At 38.9% G+C, this 27,326-nt stretch overlaps 3 protein-coding genes across 3 annotated transcripts; all 3 read right to left on the bottom strand.

Moving 5' to 3' along the window:
- Positions 1 to 45: 45 nt before the first annotated feature.
- LOC108678748 (unconventional myosin-XVIIIa) lies at positions 46 to 9,643 on the bottom strand. The gene is made up of 6 exons (XM_018167217.2): positions 7,129 to 9,643; positions 4,127 to 4,390; positions 3,566 to 3,615; positions 2,606 to 3,278; positions 1,975 to 2,213; positions 46 to 863 (listed from the first exon to the last, which is right to left on the bottom strand). Exons 1-6 carry the CDS (start codon positions 9,586 to 9,588, stop codon positions 830 to 832), a joined length of 3,720 nt encoding a protein of 1,239 aa, XP_018022706.1. The 5' UTR covers positions 9,589 to 9,643; the 3' UTR covers positions 46 to 829.
- Positions 9,644 to 12,515: 2,872 nt separating this feature from the next.
- Positions 12,516 to 16,175, bottom strand: LOC108678727. The gene is made up of 2 exons (XM_018167195.2): positions 16,116 to 16,175; positions 12,516 to 15,119 (listed from the first exon to the last, which is right to left on the bottom strand). Exons 1-2 carry the CDS (start codon positions 16,173 to 16,175, stop codon positions 13,269 to 13,271), a joined length of 1,911 nt encoding a protein of 636 aa, XP_018022684.1. The 3' UTR covers positions 12,516 to 13,268.
- Positions 16,176 to 16,947: 772 nt separating this feature from the next.
- On the bottom strand, positions 16,948 to 26,637 carry LOC108678738. Its single transcript, XM_018167206.2, has 4 exons — positions 26,572 to 26,637; positions 24,047 to 24,136; positions 18,878 to 19,084; positions 16,948 to 17,029 (listed from the first exon to the last, which is right to left on the bottom strand). The coding sequence occupies exons 2-4, from the start codon at positions 24,128 to 24,130 to the stop codon at positions 16,958 to 16,960; spliced, it is 363 nt and encodes a 120-aa protein (XP_018022695.1). The 5' UTR covers positions 24,131 to 24,136; positions 26,572 to 26,637; the 3' UTR covers positions 16,948 to 16,957.
- Positions 26,638 to 27,326: the final 689 nt, after the last annotated feature.

The following is a 27,326-nucleotide window of genomic DNA, read 5'->3' on the forward strand; positions in this document are numbered from 1 at the left end:
TAAAAATATATAAAATGGAAAATAAAATGGCGACAATAATTGAAATAATAATGAAAAAAAAGATTGCGGCCAATAATACCAATAATAATGTTAATCATAGAAATAGTGAATGCGTTATATGGCTAACGTACGCTCAACAGGCGTATTCCTTTGTATATACAGCGCCTTTTTTCCATAAATTAGAAAATGCGCTAAAAACCTGCTCCAATTTTTTACACCGAATACAGACGTGCTAACTACCAGCGTATATGTGCAGGCTATCGCTAACCCCAAGCTGTAGAGGGACGGCCGACCATACGGCGCCCAAATCCACCATACGGCGCACAAAAAACTATACGAGGCCGACCATACGGCACCCAAAACCCTACATGAAGCCAACTAAACTGCGCCCAAAACCCTACATATGGCCGACCATACTTCGTCTGGAACAATATAGTTGGCCGACCATACGCCGCCCAAAACCATATAAACGTGGCCATAGCCTTTCATTTTTCGCACAACCCTACATCTGACCGACCATATGGCGCCAAAAACCCTACATCTGGCCGACCATATGGCGCTTAAAACCCTACATCTGGCCGACCATATGGCGCTTAAAACCCTACATCTGGCCGACCATATGGCGCTTAAAACCCCTACATCTGGCCGACCATGTGGCGCCCAAAAACCTCGAAAGTGCCCTATATGGTCAGTCTAACCATCAGTTTTATATATTGTCAATCTAAAGACACATGTACTCCTGCGATGTACATTGCAGTGTAAACACAAAGTTAGCGGCGTACAATTCCGTGTTACTGCCGCGGGTTACAGCGTAGTACAGGCAGTACACTCAGTGTACTGCGTACCGCACCACTGCGCCGTCCCTGTCGATAAATGCGATATGTAAACAATTATGTAATGTGTGTGGAGAATATTTATTTAAAGTGTGGTAGTGTATGTGGAAATAAGTATGAGCTGGAACAATTTTGTGATGAAAATGAAGTGTAGTCTTTGAGCCAATGACCTCGAATTGAAATAAATATGACATAATATCATATAAATATGACATTATTATGACGTGAATATGATATTAATCGGATGCGAATGTGACATCAATATAACATCAATATGACATCAATATAACATCAATATAACATCAATATGACATCAATATGACGTCAATATATCAATATGACATGAATAATTAAGACATCAATATGACATGAACATGACATCTTTGATGTGCATATAAATTCGATTATGACTATTAACCAACTTATGTTTGCACAGGTTGTAAATTGTATGTTCAATTGAAGACCAAAGCGAGATTTTAATTACCAATTTTCTTTTTCGTTTTTCCAAAGAGTCGCTTGGCCAGCGTTGGTGAACAGAGAAGCAGGTTTCCGTACGAAGTTCATATAAATTGTTTAATCGTTTCGGGACTAAATAATTTATTTAACTAATCGGGAATTATTTAATATTTTTGACCTACCGTTAAACATTTATACCAATAAAACTCACCGCCAGGCTGATGGGAAAAACGATCAAGAAATTTCAAATTGAATTTCATTCTACAATCTGCAATCGAACTTGCATTAATCAAAGTATATGATATCTGAAAAACTATACTGAAAAGTATTAATAGGAGCTCAAGCGGTAATAATAATATAATAATAATAACTGTAATATATAATAATAATGTATAATAAAATAAAATTTTGAACGGCTTTGAGTGTAAATTTAAATAATAGTTTATATACATCTCTTCACTCTGAAGAATGGATGTGTCAATGTGTCTAAATAATGATACTCTGTCCATATGTATCTCTGATACGCCCATTTGCCGGGTCACAGTGTGTCAGGATGACCCGAAAAACGACAAACAGTGCCTCGTTATTTGGATTTAATTTACTCATTTATTTATTTGACTGTTCAATTAATAATTAATTTGACTGTTCAATTAAGTTTAATTAAATAATTAGTTCTTTGCTTCACTTGACACCGGTCGTGTTGGTGATGAGGATGGTGATGAGGGCGGGCTGGTGAGCAGTGATGGTGATGTTAATGCTCTCGTCTCTCATCACCCTCATCACTGGCATCGCCAACTGTGCTTCCTCAGGTGATGATGCAGGTAATGATGACTGTGGTGATGCATGCGATGATGCAGATGGTGATGTGGTAGAAGATACATCACCGCATCTCGAGGACAGCCTCAGCGCTGCAACTTGAACATCCTAAAAAAATTTGAATATTAATAATAAAATAATAAATAATAAAGAATAAAAAATAAATATTTACTCTCTTTCTGAGGGCAAACATCGATGTCTATTTAATACAATTAAACACTCAGAAAAATGTATTGGTTATATTATCCAAAAACATTTTCTCATCTAGAACAATGATATCTTTATATTTATTTAAGTTGGTGAATAGTTATAACGCTGGCAGAACGATTAAATAAAGCGATGAAACTATCAAAAGAAGTATCATTGCGGAATACAACAGGTAAAGCATCTTAGATAATATTTATATATATTGGTGTTCATGGACGCCGGAGCAAATGACTGTAAATAACAAAGTCAGAATGAATAATTATTGAATATATATTTTTTGAACTTTGGTCTACCTGAGACGAGGCTCTGACATGAACAGATGCAGATGCATCAGCTGCACCAAGGTTCATAGGCACGAGCAACACCGTGCGAGGTGCCAGGTACACTTCAGCTGACACTCCTGCATCTGGCAGCTGATCTGGCCTGATCGTGGGTGCCAGAAGCACGACTCGAGCTGACACGGGTGACATTCCTGCCTCAGTCCCTCGATGCATTGTCCTTTCTTCATTAGGCACCGTATCTTTTATTGTGATTTCTGCCTCTTCATTATATTCATTATTGTTGGGCATTGCAGCTTCTCGTTTTCTTCTAACTTGTGACGATAGATTTCTTTCATGGGTATCTACGATAAAACTTTCATTGTCAGCAACAAACGTTTTACTGATTGCTGGATTTCGATCAGAAGCTTCGAAAGCTTCAGGTTTTCCAAGATTTCCGTCTACGTCTGCATCTGATTTGCCAACGTCACTTGCATTTTTAAATTCAGCTGCTACAATATCTGTAACATTTTGCGTCGTTATAGGAGAAATTGTCCCGTCGTCAGCCAATGAAAAGGTGGAGAACGAAGACGCGTAGTTTTCTATTGAGAACTTTTCTAATGAGGCTTTTTTTAAGGCAGACTCGTGAGATCCGAGGGTTGCAGACGCGGGGCATTCCGGGGTGACTGAACTGTTGCGTAGAATCTTGCTATAGTAAAAGAAAAGATGAAAAGTAAAGAAGAAACGTAAAAAAGGGTAGAAAAGATAAAAATTCACTGTAAATTTAAAATGATGTTTCATTAACTGGCAATGTGACAGCAAATGATGGGTATTTGTAAATTTCTTATCATAACCTGGTGACAATTATCAGCCAAGTATTTTTTAATAATAAATATATACAATCATCCCCACATGTGATATATAACAATTAATTTAACCAATATTGTGTTATAATCTGTTTTCTTTATTTATGAAAGCAAACTAAAATGCACTCACGCGGCAGCCTGAATTACGGTATCAATCTCCGCCAAGTTCAGAACTGCTTTCTGTCGGAGGGTGGCCAGGAATTACATCAGACAAATGAATGGGTCACATTGTCCAAATAGTGACAAGCTATCATACCCACTGCAGCGTAAAGTGTAACGATATTTGGACAATGTCTCACTTATTTTCTGAAGGCGTGGTAATTCTTCCGGGTCAATCAGCGGAACGGTGCAAAGCTAATAAAATTCTGCATATTAATGCTAATATATTCGAATATAAACATATTCTATATTTATTCACTAGTTCTCATAAGTAGTATTAATTATAGAAAAATATTGATGAAAGCGATCTAATCATTAATTGATCAAACAAGGACCGATGTTGGAGAGATACATCTTTCAATGTCGTTCCTTGTCATATACATTCACATAATCAAATTTACTTGCTTATGATTTATAAAAAACTGATGGAAAATAAAATCTCATATTCATATAAATAATATTACAATATATATTGCCAATAATATTTCTAGCATATACTCTATATAAAAATTTATTTAACATCATATCATACCTGCGGCTGCACACAAGAAGGCGTAGTGTCATCGAGGGAAGACTCGTCCAATTCTTGGTGGCTCGCTCTTCTTTTCTTCACAGCTCCGCTCTTCATGCCCTCTTCTCTTCTCACCAGATCCTCTTCTCTCTTCCTCACCTCCTTCTCCCGCCTCTTCACCTCCATTTCTCTCTTCAGTATCGCCACTTCTCTCTTCACTCTCTCTTCCTCAGCTCGCCGCTCTTCAGAGCTCCTGCTCTGGTCGCCCCCAGCCTGCGCGCTGCCCTGCGGGAAACGGTTTATTGTTGAGGTTATTGTTGAATTATTAATTTATTAGTAAATGCCGTTATGTTGAATTATATTGTTGAATATAGTTTTTTTAATTTATTGTTGAATTCAGAATTTATTGTTGAATTTATCGTTGAATTCTGAATTTATTAGTAAATGCCGTCATGTTGAATTATATTGTTGAATATATTTTTTTTAATTTATTGTTGAATTCAAAATTCATTGTTGAATTTATCGTTGAATTGTGAATTCATTGTTAAATGTCGTTGTGTTGAACTCTATTGTTAAATGTCGTAGTGTTGAATTCTATTGTTGAATGTCGTTGTGATGAATTCTATTGTTGAATGTCGTTGTGTTGAATTCTATTGTTGAATGTCGTTGTATTGAATTCTATTGTTGAATGTCGTTGTGATGAATTCTATTGTTGAATGTCGTTGTGTTGAATTCTATTGTTGAATGTCGTTGTGTTGAATTCTATTGTTGAATGTCGTTGTGTTGAATTCTATTGTTGAATGACGTTGTGTTGAATTCTATTGTTGAATATTGTTTTGTTGAATTCTATTGTTGAATGACTTTTGTTGAATTTTATTTTTGAATATCGTACCGTTTAATATTTTTTTCGGCAACATTGTATCGTTGAATACTGTATTATCTATTATTGCTGCGTTGAATAATGTATTTTTGATTATTGAACGCTTGAAAATTGTATTGTTGAATGTTATAAATTCAAGGACATTTCACCATCATTATACGTCAGCCAGCTGTTATTATGCCCATTTGCCCTTAAAAAATATAACACCATAATATGGCAATAAAAAGAAATATAAGCCTAATAGTTGGTTATATAGCAAGCATGACTAATGTAGTAATATAAATAAGGAATAATCAGTGTTATAATTATCATTATAATGTAATGCGTCAAAATCGATTCTTACAGGAGTTGTGGTTGGAGAATGCGATTTATTAGCGCTGTTCACTGAACTTTGGTATAAATATACAATGACATTTGTCATGCTATCAGGACGCAATAAGAGCAGTTCCATCTTCAATATACAATAGTATTATTTTTAGTCTCGGTATTGAATATTTCTACTTAATATTTAAAAATATAATATCGCTATCTCTATCAGTTTAGTTTAGTATTAGCTATCCAAAATAACATTAGTTTCAATATAAATACTTATAGTCCTATAGCGTTCAACATGTAAGTACTTATATTGACTTATATAGTCAATCGAGTACTTGTAGTATGGTATAAGTACCTACAGTTTAAATTTAATCGAAAATTTAATATGGCATAGAAAAGTGGGTAGGTGGTGGAGGTGCCCGGGCTATTTTCATGCCCTGTTCACGCTGCAAGCTTGGCGCGGTGCCCTGTTTGTAGCGCCCCATGCCTTCCCCCAGTGGGGGAGGTGGGGGGAGTGGGTGTCTTGGGGGAAATTCTGTTATATGTACAGTGATGCCCACGCATGTCTGGGTGGTGGGTGCAACGTCATTTAAACGTAACAATTAACGTCTGGTTCTAGCATGTACTAGAAAATAGGTCTATATAAATCTTCTAGAAAAAAGACTTTTTTTCGAAAACCTCTAGAAGAAACCTCAAGAAGGCACCTCATAAAACAAGGATTATCTTACTTAAAACTTATGTAACGTCATCTATAAGTAACAATTAAAGTCGGATTCCAGCATTTAATTGAATAGACGTCTTAAAAACAAATTTAATCCCCATATATTAAAATAAATTAAGAGCGGCTACAACGAATTTTCAACAATTGCGTCATGCTTCACGTCAGTTTCACGTTGCGTCGCAGTTTTTCGTGTCCCAAAAATCCCACGTCTTTCTTTTTTCCCTAAATTGCGTCATCGCATTAAAGCTGCGATAATGCACGGAAATTCCACCGAGTTTTGAATTTTCTTTTCCCTCACAGCAACACCGCAGTCGCTGCCAAGAAATTCTTTGCTTTATTTAATTTTTAAATGCCAATTCAAGTCAATTGTGGCGCAACCGTGGGCACATGCAGATACCAATGTATATATTATATATATTTTAATGTACACTCAGAGACTGCAAATATGACGTCTATGTGTTCTATGAGTAAGAGGCTGTAAATATGACGTCTTTGTGTTCTAAGAGTAAGGGACTGAGATATTGTGAGCGCTGGCTGCTCTTGTTGTGAGGGATATTGTGAGGGCTGGCTGGTCTTGTTGCAGGGATATTGTGAGGGCTGGCTGGTCTTGTTGTGAGAGATATTGTGAGGGCTAGCTGGTCTTGTTGCTGGGGATAATGTGGACATTGATTTTTTGCAAATCCAATGCTTTTGGTTACAGTTATCGTTATTTGGTTATGTTGGTTACCAAGTTATGACTAAAAATATAAGAAATATTCCTTAATGTACAAACTGAAGCTGAATCTAAAACTCAACAATGTGAACCAAATCAACATTTTGCTTCATACATTCAATCGACTAAATTTAATGGTAAATATCAAAATGCTAATACAAAATACTGCCGCAGCAGCGCAGCGGCGAGCAATGCATATATCATACTGAGGGTAAAAGTACCTCATTCGAGGGGGTAGACGTACCTCTTTCGGTGGTGTCATGTACCTTTTTCGGGGAGACACACCATTTCTTGGAAGTTCACGTACCTCACTCAAGTACTTAAGATAACTCATTCTGGCACTGCAAGTACCTCTTACTGGTACGTCATGTACTTTTTTATGCAGGCTCACGTACCTCTTTCTGGTGGTCGAGCTTGAGCTGGTCAACGCACTTTCCCAGGTGCTTGAGCTGCCCCTCCAGTTGCTGACGCTGCAGTTTCTCCACAGCGATATCCTTTGCCAAGACTTTGAGCTCTTCTTCTAGCTGCTTCTTCTCTTTGTCGAGGTCTAGTATCCGCTCCTCTGCCGCCTCCTTCTCTTCTTTGATGCTCTTCAGCTGAGCCTCCAGCTTCCTGTTTTCTTTGGTGAGGAACTCTATTTTTCTCGGCAGGAAGTTGATAAGAGTTCGGCTCAAATGGTCACAGCTTTCATCCAAATCACCACTTGCAGCATCACTGGAATCAGTAATGATGGATGCTTCATTAGTTTCTGTGGCCCCTGCTAAATGTTGCGATGTCCCTTCTCCTAGAGAATCCAAGTTCTCATTCGCGCCACGTCGGTCCTCGGTGTGAGGTTCACCTGCTTCAGCTTCACTGACATACGCTGTGTCATATTCTTCAGACACGGGGCTGGATAAAACTGATTCCATGAGGGCTGTACGGTCGGCATCAGTGTAATACTCACCCTCTTCCTCACCATCATCATCGCCATCTTCGGCATTAACTTCTTCGCCTTGATCGTCCTCATCCGTACCCTCATCACCAGTTTCCATGACAAAGTCATCCAGTTCTTCCTCTTCGTCTGAGGATCCGAACTGCCGGTGTAAAGTGGACAGTCTGGAAGCAAGGAACAGACTTCTGGAAGTCGAAGCCAATAGTTTCTGGTATAGCAATGAACAGTGCTCCTCCAGCTGTTCCAGTCTATTGTGTCTAATATCTTCACCTCTGATGACCTCTAAAACCGTCTGTGTCATTTCAGCTTCCTCACCGATAATACCGTACTCCAGTCCCATCTCCAGCAGGAGGTCTACTGGAGGATCAAAAGTTTTAGTGTCCTCTGGATGGAGACACACGGCTTCGTCAGGCTCTTCTGGCTGCTTGGGTTCTTGCATGGAGACACTTTCCGACGATTCTTTACGTCTTTCACGCAGCATTTCCCGAATACTTGCGTATTCTTCTTCACTCTCCTGATTTTTCTGCCTGATCAGCTGCCACTGGGCACGGGAAGATTCCAGTTCTCGTCTCAGCTTCGTGAGAATATTTCGTTTTTGTTTGAGCTCATAACGCATTATGAGTTCGTCGTCATGAAGTTTTGCGTGTTGTTCTTTCAGGTCGGAGACAACAAGCCATGTTTGGTGGAGTGCGTCGGTCACACTCATCAATCTTGTTTCCTGCTGCACCACACGCTTCTGCAGCTCAACGTTCAGAGTATTTAACCTTTCGATTTCTGTCACTAAAGCTTTCTTTTCGTAAATCAAATCTCTCAGTTTTATGTACGTCTTACTGACACTCTTGCTCATCTCTTTATATTCGGCTGACGTTGGTAGAGGAACAGCAGCGTCATCTTCGGCTTCTTCTGGCCTCTGCTGCTGTTTAATTACATTTTGTTGTTCGGATTTCTCGAGTTGTTGGAAGAGAACCGCCAAGTTATTCAGTTGCAGCGACATCTGCTGGTTATCATTCAGGTACGTTTCGAGTTGATCTTTTAACCCGTGAATGACATCATCCTTATCGTCAATTATTTTCTCGCATTCCCGTAGACGTCTTTTAAGATCATGACATTGGCTGTCAGATACCTCAAGTTGGGCGGACTTATGGGCGATCATCCTAAGCATCTTGACGAAATCTTTGGACTTGGGCGTAGTTTCCCCTTTTCTGTCATTTTTAGCCGAACCTTCACCTTCTTTTTCCTCTACATCATCAGTTCCTATTTTAGTGGTTTGATCGAGTAACCCAACAGGTGTTACATCTACATCTGTTTCCGACTCACTGAGCTGGGTCTTCCTCTGGAACCAATTAGCGCTCACTTTATGGATGTTCGCTCTCAGAACTGCACACTGCTTCTCCTCATCAGCCAACCTCTTCTCCAAGCACCTGCAGTTAGGACATTCCATCCGGGTTTCTGCACCATGATTTGAAACAGACGACTCATCTAGGTTGACAACTCTAATGTTAGTTTCCACGTTGTTTTCGCTGGAGGTAACATCTTCACATTTTGTTGAGAGACCCACACTAAAATTTGAAAGAGATCTTTCGATTTCCTCCCCAGATCCTTCATTACTTTTGAAGTCTTTTTCTGTGTCATGGTTGCTACCACCACCACCGTGGTCCATCACTGTTGCTTGCGTGACACTACCATTAACATGACCATCTGAACTAACTCCAACCGCATTCAGCTCCACTCGGGCGCTGCCTCTGATGTTGTTGACTCCCTCATCACCCAAAGGTTCATCAACATCACTCATCACACGTTCTTGCACCACAGAAGCCACCTCATCGACACTGCTTGTGTGGTGAACGCTGGTTGTGTTCGACTCCATGTCTGCTTCTTCATTCCCTGATGACTTACCAGTACCAAGAGGATCATTCACGGGCATTTTCAGATATTATATTTTTTAATCTATTTAGTTGTGAATTATCAATTTTCATTCTAATATTATATTTTCATATCACTCGCGTCAACGTGGAATATATTTTCAGTTCTCGTGTCAATATAACATGTCTCTACGTAAATCACTTGATTATGTGATCTTAATGAATCTATATTGATAACCTAGTTAAAAACTAATCAAGTATTAACATATTAACGTTTTGTCGTCGTGAAAGATGATCTGTATAGAGAAGACGGCGAACTTTATTCACTTTCAACTCGTGAATAGAGTTTTATGGAAAGGATTTCAATTTCGACAAATGAACGGAAAAAATATAATTTCCTGCCTAATATATAAGTTTATTTTAAAAAATCTAATGTGATCACTCCCTATCAAGATAGATTTAAATCAAAAGCTTTTTTGTTACCCCTCGAATATGGACAAAACCCCCTTGAGCTTTTTTTCTGGCAAGCATGTATTTTAGTTTAATAATATCGTAAATGTTCAATCATAATTTTATGATCCCCAGCAAATATTATATAAATGTATTAATTACTCTTAAAATCTTAACTCAATGAATTAAATCATTCTCAATTACAGACGTAAGAACAAGGAATTTTATATGAATAACTGCTTATATTAAACAGAGGAAAATTCTAACTGAATAAGATAATCGCACATGGACAAGAATGTCTAAACGATGGTTTGGGAACACGTGACCTAAGTTCTCGTTAACAACTGTATATTGGATTACTTGTAAAAATAAATGATTAATTTATTACAAAATCCATTTTGTATGACTCTTTAATTCTTAATCCAGCATTGATATTGGAGTCGTTTTTTTGGCTGAATTATCTAATTTATTTGAATTGAAAGTATGTTTTTCATTTCATCTGATTTCTATAAATTATTCTTCAACATCAAATAATAATATTGAGGAAGGAATCGACGGAACTCGTAGCAGGATCGACCAAGCAAGAAACACACCCTCACTGCACTAGCGCCGAGAGCGCACTGAGCGGCAAGGTGAGGGCTGCGAGGGTAAGGCGGTGGACGACAACAGCGTTGCCAACCTTTCGTCGCTCCTTCCGCGAACCCAGGCCTTTTTTTTTGCATATTTTTTCAATTAGAGCACGTGTAGCGACGGCCTCATGTTTATAAACGCATTATGTGAATTACGCAGCATGTTTGCGGTCAACAAATGCGCCACAAAGAAGCATTGTGCGTCTTATTGCCACTGCCAGACGTATCGCTTAGAATTAGGAAAAAATATAGTTTTTTGCACGGGTTTAGAGGGTTCAAAATACACATACCATATTATATGATTTGCTATTATTGCTTTTTATTACTAAACGATTTTTCTGGCCCTGGGAATAAGACGCACAATGCTTATTCACAGTTCTTCATATTTAATTCATTATTCAAATAAATGATTTGATTTTACAAGTTCGTGAAATTGAATAACTTTTTCCCGTTTGATTTTTTCAGTCAATAGGATAAATTTTCCTTAATACCTAGAATGATACCGTCGTAGGAAATACTTAAGTAAAAAAGATAATAACTTAATAATGAAAAATTTAACATACCTAAAAGCATAATATAAAAAAAAACATACATAAAATCCCACCATGTAAATGGAGTTAATACATTGTAAATAAAGTGACAGCGGCTGTCACCCTCGGGACGTCGACCCTCAGAGGGTACGCGCTGGTGCGCACAAAGCCGAGCCTCAGGTGCGTTCTATCAGATTCTTTTATATATGTATTTACCTGTGTATTTATAAATATTATTGATAAAGAAGGTCATCGACCCAAAGACCATTTGTTAAAACTATATTTTTAGCCCATGCCACATGTGTATTGAATAAAGTAAACATTATTGAATCATTATAGTAAAAATATATGGACTGTGGCTCCAAAGCCGCGCTCCTTGCATTTGTGCGTTGACAAGCGAAAGAATATTTGTTTTAATCACACACACTTTGTATTATTGAAATGCATCGGTGAAAAGAAAACATTGCCGCTTTTGAGAAAAAATTTGAACATTGCAGTAATCGCGAGCAAATAATTAGCCTTTCTATCCACTCGTGTAACGGTTGAGCTGCTATAGCTTTACGGTTGAGCTGCTAGTTTTACGGTTGAGCTGCTAGTTTTACGGTTGAGCTGCTAGTTTTACAGTTATGATACTAGTTTTACGGTTAAGCTACTAGTTTTATACGGTTGAGCTGCTAAATTCTCGGCTGAGCTGCCAGTTTTACGGTTGAACTTTTAGTTTTACGGTTAAGCCGAAAGTGTTACGGTTAAGCTACAATTAAGTGTGACAATTTAGACATCCATTTAACTGTCAAGACACGGTTTGAAAGTTTAGCTATTATATTAATCATTTTTAACCATTCGTTTAAGTGATTAAACATTTGTTCAACTCTTCAACCACTATTAACGGTGTTCAGTAATTATTTTTAGTTTTTAACTGTCAATTAAGGTGGCTGTAATGTAAGAAACATCCCAAAACAATGTTGGTTTGTTCTCACGCTTGATCTAAGGAGCACCTCACGCTTGATTTAAGGACCTCACGCTTGATCTAAGGAGGACCTCACGCTTGATCTAAGGACCTCACGCTTGATCTAAGGAGGACCTCACGCTTGATCTAAGGAGGACCTCACGCTTGATCTAAGGAGGACCTCACGCTTGATCTAAGGAGCACCTCATGCTTGATCTAAGGAGGGCCTCACGCTTGATCTAAGGAGGGTCTCACGCTTGATCTAAGGAGGACCTCACGCTTGATCTAAGAGTGATGACCAATGTTTGATTTATGTTTGAGCTGTATAAGCACTTATTTATAACATTACATTCCAAACTTGTTTCCAAACTTGTTTTATTATGTTTTTTCCAATCACGCGCATGGGAATTGTATAGAAAGGTTCAATGGAGACAGAAAGATGACAATTTTATTGAATAACAACAATGAAATGAAGATTGTGACGTCAACAATGAGAACAGTAACAACAACAACTAAAAATAGGTGAGGGAGTTGAATTAACATTACTTTACCCTCACACGTCACCGTTAACACAATTACGGGGGATGATGCATTGCATAGTAACCTACCTTAAATTACGTACACCCTAAGTCCCCTCTGCTCCGTACTTGTGCCCCATCATAGATACTTCTGGGATCCCCTTCCCCTACCTAGAAAGTCACAGCAATATATTACCTAACAATAAATAGTATAATAAATACAAATAAATAGCTTATCAACTTAGGCGTTCAACAAGACTGAACCTTTTACCGTCTACATGATTTACTATCCTCGTTAGTAATTCAATAAAATCACTGAATCGTATACTTGGCCGGTGGAGAGTTCATATTAGAAGAGGTTACGATAAATCTAAAGCTTGATAACAACAAACTACATTCGCTAGTTCAATGTGCTCAGCTTTCATTTTATTTAATCTGTTTTAATATAGTTTACGGTACACAACATTATGTTGTTTTATGTAACTTGATTCAATCGGCAAACGTTAATTTGAGTTTGTGGTAGTAACATGGTAGCAAGAATCAATATAAAAAGCATACAGACTTCCAACACAACCTGCGCTGTTGTATATTACGACAATTTGTTCATCACGCATCGAATGTGTTAAGTTCGATTTGAAGTCTACCTTTTCTACCTTAAAGTCTACTAATCTAGGGTCCCTCATGGGGCTTGTAAGATAAGTAGCTGGATTCTCCCGACATTTCCTTCTTGTTAACTGGTTTTTGAGTTGAAACATAAACCTGGCTGGAACTCTGTGTTCGACCTAATTCATTTGCTGCCGAGTGAGTTTTATGGGGTGTACGATAGATATTTTCTCTTAAGTTTGCATCCGCATTAGTTGACTCTTCGCTAGCAACGTTAATTTTCTCGAAGTGGGTAGAAGTGCTGGACACGTGCAAAAGATTAGTGTTATCACCCGTTCTTATGGGTAGAAGTTTCGACTCGCCGTAAAGTTTTTGCTGGGTGGACTCATGTTTGTTCTGCGAAACTTGTTGAGTTTGTTGAGAAAGATTTTGGTTCTCTTTTGGAAGTGAGGGCTGGTTCAACTCTCGTGTAGGAGTTGTGTACGACGAGATAACTTGTGGTCGGTGAGACTTCTGTTTAGGCGGAAGACTTGGTTGTCTATGGTGTTGATGCTGCTGCTGTGCCGCGGGCTGATATGGCTGCCGTGTCGACATGTGAGGCTGTTGAAAAGAGGATGTTTGGTACTGTTCTCGGGTCGGTGGCCCTTTCAGGGGCGTGAGAGTTGGTTGAATTGGTTGACGAAGAGTTGTGTGATACAGTTGCTGGTGATGAAATTGAGTATTATGACTAGAGGGCCGGTAGTGTTGGTGTGATGGTCGGTAATGCTGCCGCGTAGTGTTATACCGTACTTGCCGAAGAGGAGGCATTTGGTAATGCGACGTTTCATTTTTCATCATTGATGCATCATATGGCCGCATTGTATAGTTACCTTTAGCTTCCTCGTCTTCAACGTCCTCCTCTTCTTCTTCTTCTTCGTAGCCATCTTCCTCGTCGTCATATTCTTCATCAGAGTCAGAACTGTACTTTTCTTCCAACAACTGCTTATGTTTGTTGTAGAACTCAAGGTATAATGCATATAAGGAGTTCTCAAAGTAACCATAATTTGGAATTAAGTCTTCGGCAGATTCTTCTACTGCTGCTTCAGCTTCACCATCCGAGCCAGTAGCATTATAGCTTGAAGTTTGTTCTATATCGCCTGCAGAATTGTAGCTTTCAGGTCTGCCGTACGAGCTATTCATAGTGCCGTACGAGCTCTCTGGTCTCTCATACGAGCTCTCTAGAGTGCTGTATGAGCTCACTGGTCTGCCGTACGAATCATAGTCTGTTTCGTATGAAAAGTAAGATTCGTTAGGTGGCACTCCGTACGTTAAATATTGGTGTCCCCAAGTTGGTCGTAGAATGAGGTCGACAAAACGATCCCACCAACTGTAAGTGAAGTAATCAGTGGCTACCACTCGGCGTACCCGCTTGTGACTCGAGCGGCGACTACCATCACTCACAGCACTTCGTTTCTCTCGTCGATAGTAGACTTGATTGTAGTCTTTAGTTTTGGGATAGCCTCTATCACGATACTCATTGGAGTGTCGGACAACTTCATACGACCCATATTGTTGAGAATCACCCAAGTATTTGTTGAATGAACTTTGTAAGTGGTTCGTCGCATCGTCCAATTCATCTTCATAATCCGCACCACCTTCCCTGCTGTCGGCTGCCTGGAGGGCCGCAAGAGTAGCAGGATCGGGCAAGAGGGTAACAGAAAGGACACCAAAGAGGCTACAGGCCACGCAGTAAGCGAGCATAAACATCATGTACTGCCACGAGCGCAGGATTTTGTTGTCGCTCAGGTAGGAGTTGGTGCCGAGGTAAGGTCTGATTTCCCCGTTGAGGAAATAGTGGCGGAATTGGTCTCCCCACGAAGTGGTGTTCACGTGTCCAATATCATCGTCGTTGTTATCTTTGGTTGCGTTTGTGGTTGGCTGGAAGAAAAAAAAGATGCGTAATCATAGTGATCGGAAAATAAATTACTGGGATTTGAAATTCAGGGTTGCCATAGATTGTAGTAGTTTCATTTTATTTTTATTTCGTCCACTTTTTCTCGGACCGATCACAGCATTGCAATGATTTGAAAGTTAAAGTACTGCCATGCCTAGAAATTTTATCCCAATCCTTGTCCTTATTTAAGCAAGACGGAAATAAAGCCTGAAACGCATCCTTATAAATTCCGTATCCTCTGACGAAGAAATTAGTCAGTAAAATAGGGAAAATAGATTGAAATTTGTTTTCAAAAAAAAAAAGCGTAAAGACGAGGTTACTTTTAGTTTCAGCGCATTCCTCATTCAGTCAACCTTGGTTAAGTCAAGTCGTGTAGAAGGAAATGAACACAATATTACAGCGAGGATACAGTGAAAATTAAGCACTTGCGTAAGAAATTTGAAGAAGAATACGTGCAGTTAATGTCTTTGGCTGAAAGTCTAAAATAAATGACTGAGGCCTGGCAATGTTGTTGGTGGGGAGACGGATGAATTTTGTGTTCTATGCTCCTAACAGCCGTGTTATTTAACTGAATCCTAACGTAAATTTGGGGGAAAATTTGAATTATATGTCGTGCAAATTGGAAATAAGAATGTTACCGAAAGAAGAGTACGTTACAGCAGGAGAAGTTGTCAATCTGTCAACGTATACATAAACTTATTATATTCCAAACCGGGTGCTTTAAAATAAAAGAATCATTTGAATAACTACGTGCAAATAATTAAGTCATATTGAATGTCTAGTTAAATAACTACGTGCTATAAGTTAGGTCAATTGAGCATCTAGATTAAGAAAACACGGGCCAAAATTCAGGCCATATTGAGCTAGTAAGTGCCATAAGTTTGTTCAAATTACGCTACAATGAAAATCACTACATTCATGAATCCCAAAAAATGTAGATTATCCTACAGTGACGTGATTGCCATTGTTCACATAACTACCTTGTGCGATATCTGCTGACGTCGGTGACCAGTTAGTCTCGGTAGCTCCTGTTGATCCATGTCGGGTTGACGGTCAATATTCCGCCAGTTTTGTAGAAAATCCTGCTGTAGACTTCAAGGTTGGATTTTAGGCAGACTTTCACATCAAATTTTCTGCTGACTCACAGGTAGAATTTTCTGCAGACTTCAAGGTAGAATTTTCTGCAGACTTGAATGTAGAATTTTTCACAGATTTCATGGTAGAGTTTTCTGCAGATTTCTGCAGAAACATTTCTAGATTTCTGCAGAAACATTTTCTTCTTGAAATTTTCCCGTAGGTTGCAGATGGGGCTTGGATAAATTCTTCTGCCGTTTTGACAGTTTGATTTAATAAACATTTTTAAAGTTATATGTCTGATTTTATCTATGAGTGATATGTCTACGCTAACGAAACTTAAGCATCAGAATATATAACACTTGGAAAGAGTTGTGGCATTGTGATATTCACTCAGTTGAGTAAAGATTTTCTAGGGCATTTAATGCTCCTTGGCGTATTTTTACCATACTAAAAAAGTTTCGGAATTCAATTCCGAAATAGTTTCGAAATTGAAGCATTCTTGCTATTATGTTTTTTTAATGTATATGTGTTTGCTTCTATGGGCATCTTTTACTGTATTTCGTCGAAAAAAAAAATTGTAATTTTAAATAATGCGAGTTTCCCGATTCCAGCTTGAGGTGTAGTATTATAAGACCAGGTGGGGACGAGCAATGCTGGGGAAGATGGGCATCCTTCAGAAGTATCATGTGGGTTCTCACGAAGAGGAAAAGCAGAGGGGAAACTTGGGCAGGCGTGGGGAGCTCCTCTAGTTGATGAACCGGTTGGCCGCTACGATGTACGAGTGAAGAGTCTTCGCGTAGTGGGTGAGCCTGGGGCTCTGGGGAGAGGACACCATATTAGGAGGAAGATTCCTAAAGTTGCAGATAGGACGCATGTAGGGTGCTCCTGCGAGTGATGGCTGACCATATGATGAGTAATGTTATTATGCAATCTGTTACTATGAGGAATCTCCCAATACGGAGGAACTGCTACCCATTAACAAAACTTTGTGAAAGGAGCAAGCTGACTCAAGTGAAAGATAACCTAACTAGGCAAGCTAACTCTAAAGTGAATCACAACAAAAGAGGCCAACCCTAAAGGAAGTAATTATAACTGGTGAAGCTGGTCTACAAGGAGTCATTCTACGCATAAGATCGAGTCAAAAAGAGATTCATTCTACGTAGGGAAGCTGATAAATAAAGGAGTCATTCCCCACTTGGGAGGCGGTTCTGACTATGCGGGGAGTTGACTACAAAAGGAGTCATTCTACACAGGAATGCTGACCCTACAGTGAGTCATTCGAAGAAGAGAAGCTAGCCAAATGTTAAAGTAAGAAGACCCTACAGAGGACCATCTAAAGGTGGGGAGCAGTAGTTCTTTCATGGTAGTTATAAGATGGTTTAAAGTTAATCGAATGTTTGGTTGTCATATCATGGTAAGAATATAATCTAGCGCCAAGTATCTGATCTAGTAGCATTTGGTTGCCAGCCCAGCCAAACCAGAGCATTTGCGACCACAGCGAAACCATAGTGTTTGCTAGCAAAAAAAAATACCATAGTACTTGCTACCACAAGAATCCCATTGCAACTGATACTATACCCGAAGAACCAACTTACCAGCATGACAAAATACTTCAGGCCTCTCCGTGAAAAAAGCTGAAGAAGTATATTATCAGAGACATAATTAGGTGGTCAACAGCTATCCCAGCAGGTCTAAGCCTGGTACTGGATAAAATTAGTCGAATCATCTACCTGGTACTGAATGCATCTTTCCCAATCATCTGCCTGGTAGCCATTGGATACATCTAATACATCTAGTCCAATCATCTGTAACTTATACTCACGTTTTAGTCAACCTTCCTTTGCTTCACCTGCCCAGTGCCTATTCCATAACTACCAATTAACTATTCTCTTATATTTACATTGTCTATCTCTGAACCATTCACACCAATCACTGTCACCCTTCGCCCCAACCTAATCTAATTAATGATTTGGTAACTCCTTACGGTGCCATCCTCCACTCCAGTTCCCCCAAACCCACTGAACGACGGCATCCATTCCTTCCCCCTTTTCCATCTCTACTATTGCTGGCACCACGCTTCGTGCAAATACTCAAGCTTCCACTCATGTCCCACTCAACAACTATTTTGCGGGCTTGACAAAAGTTGAATGTAGACCCGACCCTGCATCTAGGGTCTAGGGGGAAGCTCGTGAAACAGCCGTTCTACGTATGTTCGCTTTGGCCTGGCTTGTATGCAGCCGTTAAGTACCTTGTAAGCTATTTACGACTAGGCCTCGGTTAGCTCTTTCATACTTCCATGTTACATATAAACTCGTAAAAGAGATTCGAACAAGAAATTTATTTCGAGCGGGCGGTAGCAACTCTTAGGTAGAAGGCTAGGCATTATCCTATTTTTTTGGGTCTCTGCAAGTCTTCTCGTCTCGAGTCCCCTCTCTTCTAAGCTTCACACCGACTCATCTGCCACACACCTGCCTCACTACATCCACCTGTCCCTACTCCACTGACCTGTGCCCACTCACCCACCTGCTACCACTCCATCCACTTATCATACTTCGCCCACCTACCCCCACTCCACCAACCATTTCCACTCTACCTTCCTGCCGACTCCAAACTCCTGCTCACGCTAAACCCCTGCCCACTCCAGACTCCTGCCCACCCCGCCCACCTGCTCGATGAAGTTCACCACGAGATCAGACTCGAAGTCGGTGACGGCATTTCTGGCGGTGCCGGCGGACCCGCGGCGGGTGGAGGGCGCCACGAAGTACTGCATGAGGTTCTCCACCAGCGACCTGATCATGCCCTGCCAGTCCATCTCCGAGATCTCGGACACGTTCTGCATGATGCCGCTGAAGTAACCTCCACCACCTCCCTCCTGCGGGGGGTAATGGGTTAGTGATGCATGATGCCGCTGAAGTAACCTCCTATTGTATGTCCTATTGTACATGTATTGTACAATGTAATTCCTATTGTACATGTATTGTACCATGTATATTCTATTCTACTTATATCGTCCTATGAAAGAACCATACATATACATTCATTATTACAATACATTAAAATAGAGTTATCACTTCATGATAAATCATTAACCTCTCGAATAAATGATAATTTTCCGGGGTCCATCCCAATGTTCAATTATGTTACTTCATATAAATTTATTGAGTTTCTATTGCTATCTAGAATGAGTTGTCCTATCTAGCCGATCTACGGCACTACAGCGATGTCAGCTCGCTCAGCAGCGGTGATCTAGATCCTAGATGCCGTTACATAAGCGAACTTGACGCACGCACAACCGGTATTAGATACTATAACGGTTATCTAAACATCGACAGTGAATTGATTATAAATACAAGTGCCGTTACATAGGCGAACGCACGCACAACCGGTATTAGATATCAACGGTTATCTAAACATCAACAGTGAATTGATTATAAATACAAGTGCAACTTTAAATTTGATACAGCGATGATTGAAATCTCAACGATGATCTAGGCCTCAACGGTGATCCTGACACCTGTTGTGCTGTTCAACGGTCTTGCAGCTGACAGTCCTGCAACGGTACTGCAGCTGACCAACGGTTGAGACAAGCGCTGCCAAAATGTATATATAAATACAATATATATATTGTATAAAGAGATATTGGTTTCATTGAAGACCAGACAGTATTTCTCAGTGACAATTTTCTTATTGTTTTCTCTATTCGGCGCATTAGGCTCTTGATATGAACTGAAAAGTCAAATATCAGGCTTCCAGGGGACATTTTATTATAATTTTACGACGTTTCGAATGCAACTTCATTCATTATCAAGTAGAGGACGAGTTTCGCAACAACTGAATTTGAAATTTTTAAATGACGTTATAGTACATACATAGGTATTATGGATACAGATTGGAATCAAAGCTTAAATTACGAAAACAGTTTTAACGTCCTGACAAATACGGTAGTTTGCAAATTAATAGCTGGAGACTCCTGCTTGATGATGAGAGCCTCAGCTAGACATTAGCAGTCTCCAGCTATTAATTTACAAACTACCGGAGTTGTCAGGACGTTGAAACTGTTCTCGTAATTTAAGCTTTGATCTCAATCTGTATCCATAATACTTATGTTTTTACAAATGTCATTCAAAATTCAAGTGTTGCAAAATTTTCCCCTACTTGATAATGAATGAAGTCGCATTCGAAACGTCGTAAAATTATAATAAAATGTCCCTTGGAAGCCTGATATTTGAGTTTTCAATTCCTAATAGAAGGCAAATGCACCGAATGGTGAAAAACAATAAGAAAATTGTCAATAAGAAGCTCTCTGGTCTTTAATGCTTCAATGAAACCTGCATTGAAGACCAACTTGTGCCTAACTACACCAATATGTATATCAATATAAACGATATATTTAGCTAACCAACTGCACCACAACTCTTCAGCGCCATCACAACAGCTTTGTACTCATCGTGTGGTGATACAATGCTGCAGATCGTAGTTATCACCAGCATTTTTAGTCTATTGACGGCGGCGACTCAAGTTCTGTTTGTGCTGAGTGGTGACTCGTGTATAATCGAGTGTAGCTTCTACTATCTCATGCTTGTCCTTCTGAACCCTCTCCCTGAACCCTCTACCTGAACCCTCCCTCTGAACCCTCCCACTGAACCCTCACTATGAACAATAACTCTGAAGCCTCTCCCTGAATCGTCCTTCTGAACCATCACTCTGTGAACCCTCCCTCTGAACACTACCTCTTAACCCGCCCTCTGAACCCTCCCCTCCCCGTGACCCGGACGCGCGGGGCTGGCGGATGTCTTCACTTTCTACGCGCCAACTTTCCTCCAGTCGCGGCTGGTATCCTATCTACGACCAGGAAATACTCCCCCCCAATTAATCCCGCGTTACTTTTAAATCCGGGTAAGAATAGCATTGTGGATGTGGTGGCGATTGAGTCGGCCCAAGCGGACGAGAGTTGACTTAAAAAGCAGGTAGGAATTCCATTACAGGCATGAGCAAGAGTTTGCCAGAGAAAGAAGAGAAAGGTATGCTACCATAATAGGTAGGAATAACATTACGAATTGCACGTTTAAGCGCTAACACTGGTAGGGCAAGTTTACTAGTAAATTTAGGTAGGAATAATATTACAAATTATAAGAGTAATGTGGTGTTTTTTTCGGGGTAAGTTAAATTTCCAGATCAGGTAGGAATATGTTAAAAATAATTCAATATATTCAATTCAATTCATATTCAATAATTCAACATATGTTAAAAATAATTCAGATGCTTATATAAGAAAAGAGGAAATGTCTTTGGCTGCGGTAATGTCATTCAGGTAAGAATAGCATTACAATACGAGCATAATATATTAGGCGGTGAATTGATAGCTGGTAATGTCCCGTAAGAACTATAATTTACGAAAAATAATTGCCGGTTCTTCATATCGATTTCTCGCTTTCTTTCCATGGGATAATTAGAACGTAATTGTCAGGTGGAAAGTTGAGCGCTTGATAGCACTTTCTCAACTAGGGTATCCAGGATACGGATACTGTCTCGTACTCTAGTGAGTATCCAGGATACGGATACTGGTCTCGTACTCTAGTGAGTATCCAGGATACGGATACTGGTCTCGTACTCTAGTGAGTATCCAGGATACGGATACTGGTCTCGTACTCTAATGAGTATCCAGGATACGGCTACTAGCTGTCTCGAACTTTAGTGAGTATCCAGGATACGGATACTGGTCTCGTACCCTAATGAGTATCTTTCTAATCTATTATACATTCAGGAGAAAGTTTAACTGTGTGTTAGTTTATATATTTATTTGTGTGCGTGTGTTCGTGTGCTGTGCGTCTGGCGCAGTAATACAGTATACAGGGGCTGTTGGGTGTGTATACAGGATAGATATAGCGTCTCTGGATATTACCTGGATATTGTATTTGGAAACGAATTAATTTTTTCATGTTATAATAAAACTTATTGTTATAATTTATCATTATTCCTTATTATAATTTTTTGTGATATAATTTTTTATATTTTGCTCCACAAATGTAAGATTTAAGTTTTATTCAAACTTGTGAACGAAATTTCACTTAGAATTGCGTGCTTAGGTGGATTTAAACGGAACTTTTGCTTATTTATATTACTTTAGTTAAAAAATTAGCTATCGTTACTGATATCTAGAAATTAACCGTGCACTCCGTATCATGGCTACATTAACCGTGCACTCCGTATCATCGCGTGTGTCCACTGAGAAAAATGGTCAGAATTTTGTCCGAATTGCGATGCACTTCTCGCCCTGTCGGGTCACCCTGATCCAGTCAAAGCATAGGGGCGTATCAGTGCTACGTGCAGAAAATGTGTCACTATTTTGGACAACAATTTGACCCTCTAATTTTCCTGAGAGCGCATTCGTGTTCAACAATACGCAGCCTGAGACCAATTCCCCACCCCCTTCACGCATTCGTGAGGGGGGTGGGGGGGGTTCAGTTTCGTGGACTAACGGCAGTTTCGTCGACTCATCCTCCTCCGTTCACACGCACAGCTGGCGAAAGCCACGAATGAACGTGCGTGATCAATCAGGGCCGATGCCTGCGCGATATCTGGATTAGTGATTCATTTATCAGGCGGCCCCTCATTCACGAAGAGATCCCTCATTCACGACGAGATCCCTCATTCACGAAGAGGTCCCTCATTCACGACGAGATCCCTCATTCACGAAGAGGTCCCTCATTCACGAAGAGATCCCTCATTCACGAAGAGGTCCCTCATTCACGAAGAGATCTCTCATTCACGAAGAGATCCCTCATTCACGAAGAGATCCCTCATTCACGAAGAGGTCCCTCATTCACGAAGAGGTCCCTCATTCACCCACAGATCTTTCTTCAATCTTCACGTCTACCTTCAATTATTATAGGCACGTATGCTGTGCGGGTGAAAGTTCAATTATTATCTTCGTGGTAAGATTTTTTTCATTAAAAATCCGTGCAAATTTCTAACCTATTTTATGTGGGGCTCGCAAAAGTTGCCGGTCATCGTGCGAACTTTCCTAACCTTTGTCAAGTTCGGCCAATAGAAAGTTCAGTTACAAGAAGCCAATCACTGCATAACGGCTCCAAAAATTAGCTCCAGGAACGAATAATGGATGTTGAAACTTTCGAAGTTTCGAAATTTTGTAGTGTGAATTTTTTTAAGGAATGAAAAGTGTTTTGAACCATCAATGAAAATTGGTGTGGTGGATTTCGAATGATGTTAGGAAATATTTGTTACTATGATATATCTGTTGAATTGTAACTTTAAACGTATCTTGAACCTAACCATAATAACACTATAAATTATTTTGCTATATGGCTATGAATTCTCATGTTAATATCCTGCACAACCTCGGAAATTGAGATTTAGATTTACAGTGAAAGTCTGCGAATAAAAATGTTCTACTACATGTAAAATATCAATTAAACATTTTCACTGAATTTACCCACAAAGGGAAAACATAAATGTTACAATTATGAAAAAAGCTTGCAGCTTAAATCAGCTTTACCCAGGATTAATAACCATCAAAACTTGAGATAAGTTAACCCGAAAACCGTTATTTCCAATTCAGTTTTTCCGATTTCGTATTGTAGCTATATATATAGCTTCGTAGTTACAGTAATAAAAGTTACTGCTAGTGACGTTAGTGTTGCAAGTGACGCTAGTGTTGCTAGTGACGCTAGTGTTGCTAGTGTCGCTAGTGACGCTAGTGTTGCTAGTGTTGCTCGTGACGCTAGTGACGCTAGCGTTGCTAGTGACGCTAGTGACGCTAGTGTTGCTAGTGACGCTAGTGTTGCTAGTGACGCTAGTGATGCTAGTGACTCACGGAGATCTCGTTGTTGAACTGCGCGGTGACGTTTGTTGCCACCAACACCAGCACCAGCAGGGAGAAGATGTTGCGGTTTGCCATTTTGATCTGAAGACAAAATAAAACTTAGCGTTATTATTGATTATTATCAATGTCGTTATATCATGTCATCATAATTAGAAGTTGATTGATCCTATAGATAATTAATATTTAAATAATAATCTAATTACAAATTGATGAATTATTAATTAATCAATACGGTATAAATTAATCAGTAAATTAATTATTCATTATTAATTGATTTAAAGATTAATTACAATAAAAAACGTTGGAATTATACAAATTGTTTTTTACTAGAATTAATAAATGACATTGATTATTGATATGATATTGAATGATTAAGATGTTTTTTACATTGCTTGATATGCTATAATAATAATAATAATAATAATAATAATAATAATAATAATAATATAATATAATAATATATAACATTGATTGATATGCTTTAGCGTGTAAGTTGGCGCGTTGATGAGTACATTAATTTCTCCTTCTACAGCCCAATAATAAACTATTTGCTCTCATCAAGCTTGATTTAATTACATTTAATTAACAATTCTGTAAATACGCAGGATATTCGCGTACATTTAACGCGCCGTTATGCGCACAGCTGCTCGAGCGTCGCGCACGACGCGCGGACGAACAAATACGCGCGGCCTACAGCAGCCTGACCTGGACTTGGGCTAACGGTGCTGCTGCTGCTGCTGCACTAGCAGCACTAGCAGCAGCAATAGCAGCAGCACTAGCAGCAGCACTAGCAGCACTAGCAGCAGCACTAGCAGCAGCACTAGCAGCACTAGCAGCAGCACCAGTAGCATCAGCAGCACTAGCAGCAGCAGCACTAGCAGCAGCACTAGCAGCATATTTTCTCCAGCACGTAGCACCACCGGTTCCCCATCAATGTTTTGTCAGAGTTTCTCTTGTGACGTAAAATGCAGGGCATTTTTTTCGAGTCCAGACGCCAAATTTTTTTTGTGCCACTGACGCCAATCTACTGCTGCACCAGTTTCCTCTAACGCTTCTTTATTATTATCATTATTTATTATTATTATTATTATTATCATTATTATTATTATTATTACTTCCTATCATTCTCGTCACTTCTTCTGAATGGAGAATTCTCTTTTTTTAATATACTTAATTAGATTAGATATTAGATTAGTCAAAAATAATTGCAACGAAGCCGTACTGGCAATATTGTAATAGTCTATGCGTAAAAGTTATACTCTACATACTCGAGTGTAGGTTATAAATGTACAGTTATAGGTTATAATTAAACTATTATAGGATATGCCTGAAAATCTTTGCACTTTTTGCTGCTCTTCCCTAATATTGATGCTTCTAATCTGCACAATTAAACAGAATAATTGCTTTATCGACATTATCATTAACTATCATTCTTAATGCACGTAATTTGTCTTTATAATATAGACATATAGGTAATGGTATTATATAGGCAACGTCGAGCTTTCTCAGCATTTCCATGTATTTTCCAGGATTTTGTCCTTTTTGAGCACTTCTTTTATCTTATAAGCATTCCTCATCATTCATCTGAATTTGTCAGCATTTTCATCATTCCCTCAGCATTTATGAACTGTTGAGTAACGATAGGACTCATTGTTCAACTAAGTTATGCTGTTTAAAGCAACAATATTCATATTAATCAACATCAACAAGATCTCCCTGATTATAACCCAGGCTTCGAAGATTATTCATAAATTAAACTGAATTTATAATTTATTTTCCTGGGTGATTTTGATCCTCTGGGGAAATTTTTCATGTTTTTGGTCTACTTGCCACGATGGACATCTTATTTTTATGTGAATAAGTTCTTGACATTATGGGTTTTTATGGATTCTTTTTATTAACAACCATTCGTTGTTCATTTATTTTTATTTGAATGATGTGTTGAAATTTAGATTCATCATCAATTTTATTTGTCCATTTTTAACTGACGAGGAGTAAAAATAGCAGAATTTTTCCTTTTACCGAGCAATTTTTATTCAATCATTATTGTCTTTTCTCTATTTCCACCTATTTCAGTGAATCTTTGTTATAATAAGCGATTTATTTTTTACTAATAATTTATTATTTGAATAAGTGCTGGAATTTCATATGTTTTAAAGCTTAAAATTCCATGTAAAAATGACAATTTTAGTTACAATATCAATTTTAATTGGAATTGTTAATTTTCAAACATGGTTCTAAACATTAATTTTTACTTTCAAGATAATTAACAGGAAAATGTTTTATGTTTTTAATTTTACTGACGCGAAATTAATTGGTGAAAACATCTTTTGAATTTTATCTGTCCAATTTTGCAACTGTAATTTGATAAAAAATATATATACTTTTAGTACTTGAAAAAGTGCTTCCGATGTGTAACTATTAAGTGCATCTCAAGAAGCGACTATATATATTTTTACATATAAGCTTTGTACAAAGTATATATTACTTATTACAACCCGAAGAGACAACCGTACCTGTTGTATAACGCAAGGCGACAGCGACGCAGGTCTTCACTCAACGACGGACGGGGTCCAACTGAACGCGGTTGCCGGTTGCCGCGGGTTAAGAAAGTGTCGACTTTCTAACCCCGGGGTCCGGGGGTGAGGGAGGGGGCAGGTGGGGGACATCTAACCTCAATCCGGAGATCCGTGGTCCAGCTTTAAGTGACTGGGGGTTGAGTGACGCAACCCCCAACCCCATCATCTCCTCCCCGTAATCCCCCCGCACTGGGGTTGAGGATATGAATGACTCCGGTTGAGAATTTCCTTTATAAATTCCAAGATATTACCAAGAAAAAATTCGCGGATATGGATATTGCGTTAGAAATTCCGAAATATTATATAAACTTCCCGGATATGGATTTTGTGTTAAAAATTGCAAGCTATTAAAAAAATTAACGAAATGGAAATTGTGTTAGAAAATCCAGGATATAAAAAATTTGCTGAGATGGATATTGTGTTAGAAATTCCAAGATATTTAAAAAAATGCGAATATGGACATTGTGTTAGAAATTCCATGATATTTTAAAAACTACGGATATGGATATTATTTTAAGAATTGCAGGATATTAAAAAAAATTGCGGATATGGACACTGTGTTAGAAATTCAAAGATATTTAAATTATTTGCTGGCATGGATATTTTGTTAGAAATTTCAAGATATTTAAAGAAACTCACGGACACGGACATTGTTTTAGGAAATCGAAGATATTTAAAAAAATGTGCCTTTT

Source organism: Hyalella azteca, unplaced genomic scaffold (genome assembly GCF_000764305.2).
Source record: "Hyalella azteca isolate HAZT.00-mixed unplaced genomic scaffold, Hazt_2.0.2 contig2323, whole genome shotgun sequence".
Classification (NCBI taxonomy): Eukaryota; Metazoa; Arthropoda; class Malacostraca; order Amphipoda; family Hyalellidae; genus Hyalella; species Hyalella azteca.

Excerpts from the sequence above, each read along its gene's own strand:
- LOC108678748 (XM_018167217.2), bottom strand. The coding sequence starts at position 9,588 with ATGCCCGTGAATGATCCTCTTGGTACTGGTAAGTCATCAGGGAATGAA. Across the intron at positions 4,391-7,128 it reads AGCTCGACCACCAGAAAGAG|GGCAGCGCGCAGGCTGGGGG; the intron begins GTACGTGAGCCT and ends CGTTTCCCGCAG. Across the intron at positions 3,616-4,126 it reads CTTCTTGTGTGCAGCCGCAG|AAAGCAGTTCTGAACTTGGC; the intron begins GTATGATATGAT and ends ACCCTCCGACAG.
- LOC108678727 (XM_018167195.2), bottom strand. The coding sequence starts at position 16,175 with ATGGATCAACAGGAGCTACCGAGACTAACTGGTCACCGACGTCAGCAG. Across the intron at positions 15,120-16,115 it reads GTCAGCAGATATCGCACAAG|CCAACCACAAACGCAACCAA; the intron begins GTAGTTATGTGA and ends TTTTTCTTCCAG.
- LOC108678738 (XM_018167206.2), bottom strand. The coding sequence starts at position 24,130 with ATGGCAAACCGCAACATCTTCTCCCTGCTGGTGCTGGTGTTGGTGGCA. Across the intron at positions 19,085-24,046 it reads AGTTCAACAACGAGATCTCC|GAGGGAGGTGGTGGAGGTTA; the intron begins GTGAGTCACTAG and ends TACCCCCCGCAG. Across the intron at positions 17,030-18,877 it reads TGGTGAACTTCATCGAGCAG|AGCCCCAGGCTCACCCACTA; the intron begins GTGGGCGGGGTG and ends TCCTCTCCCCAG.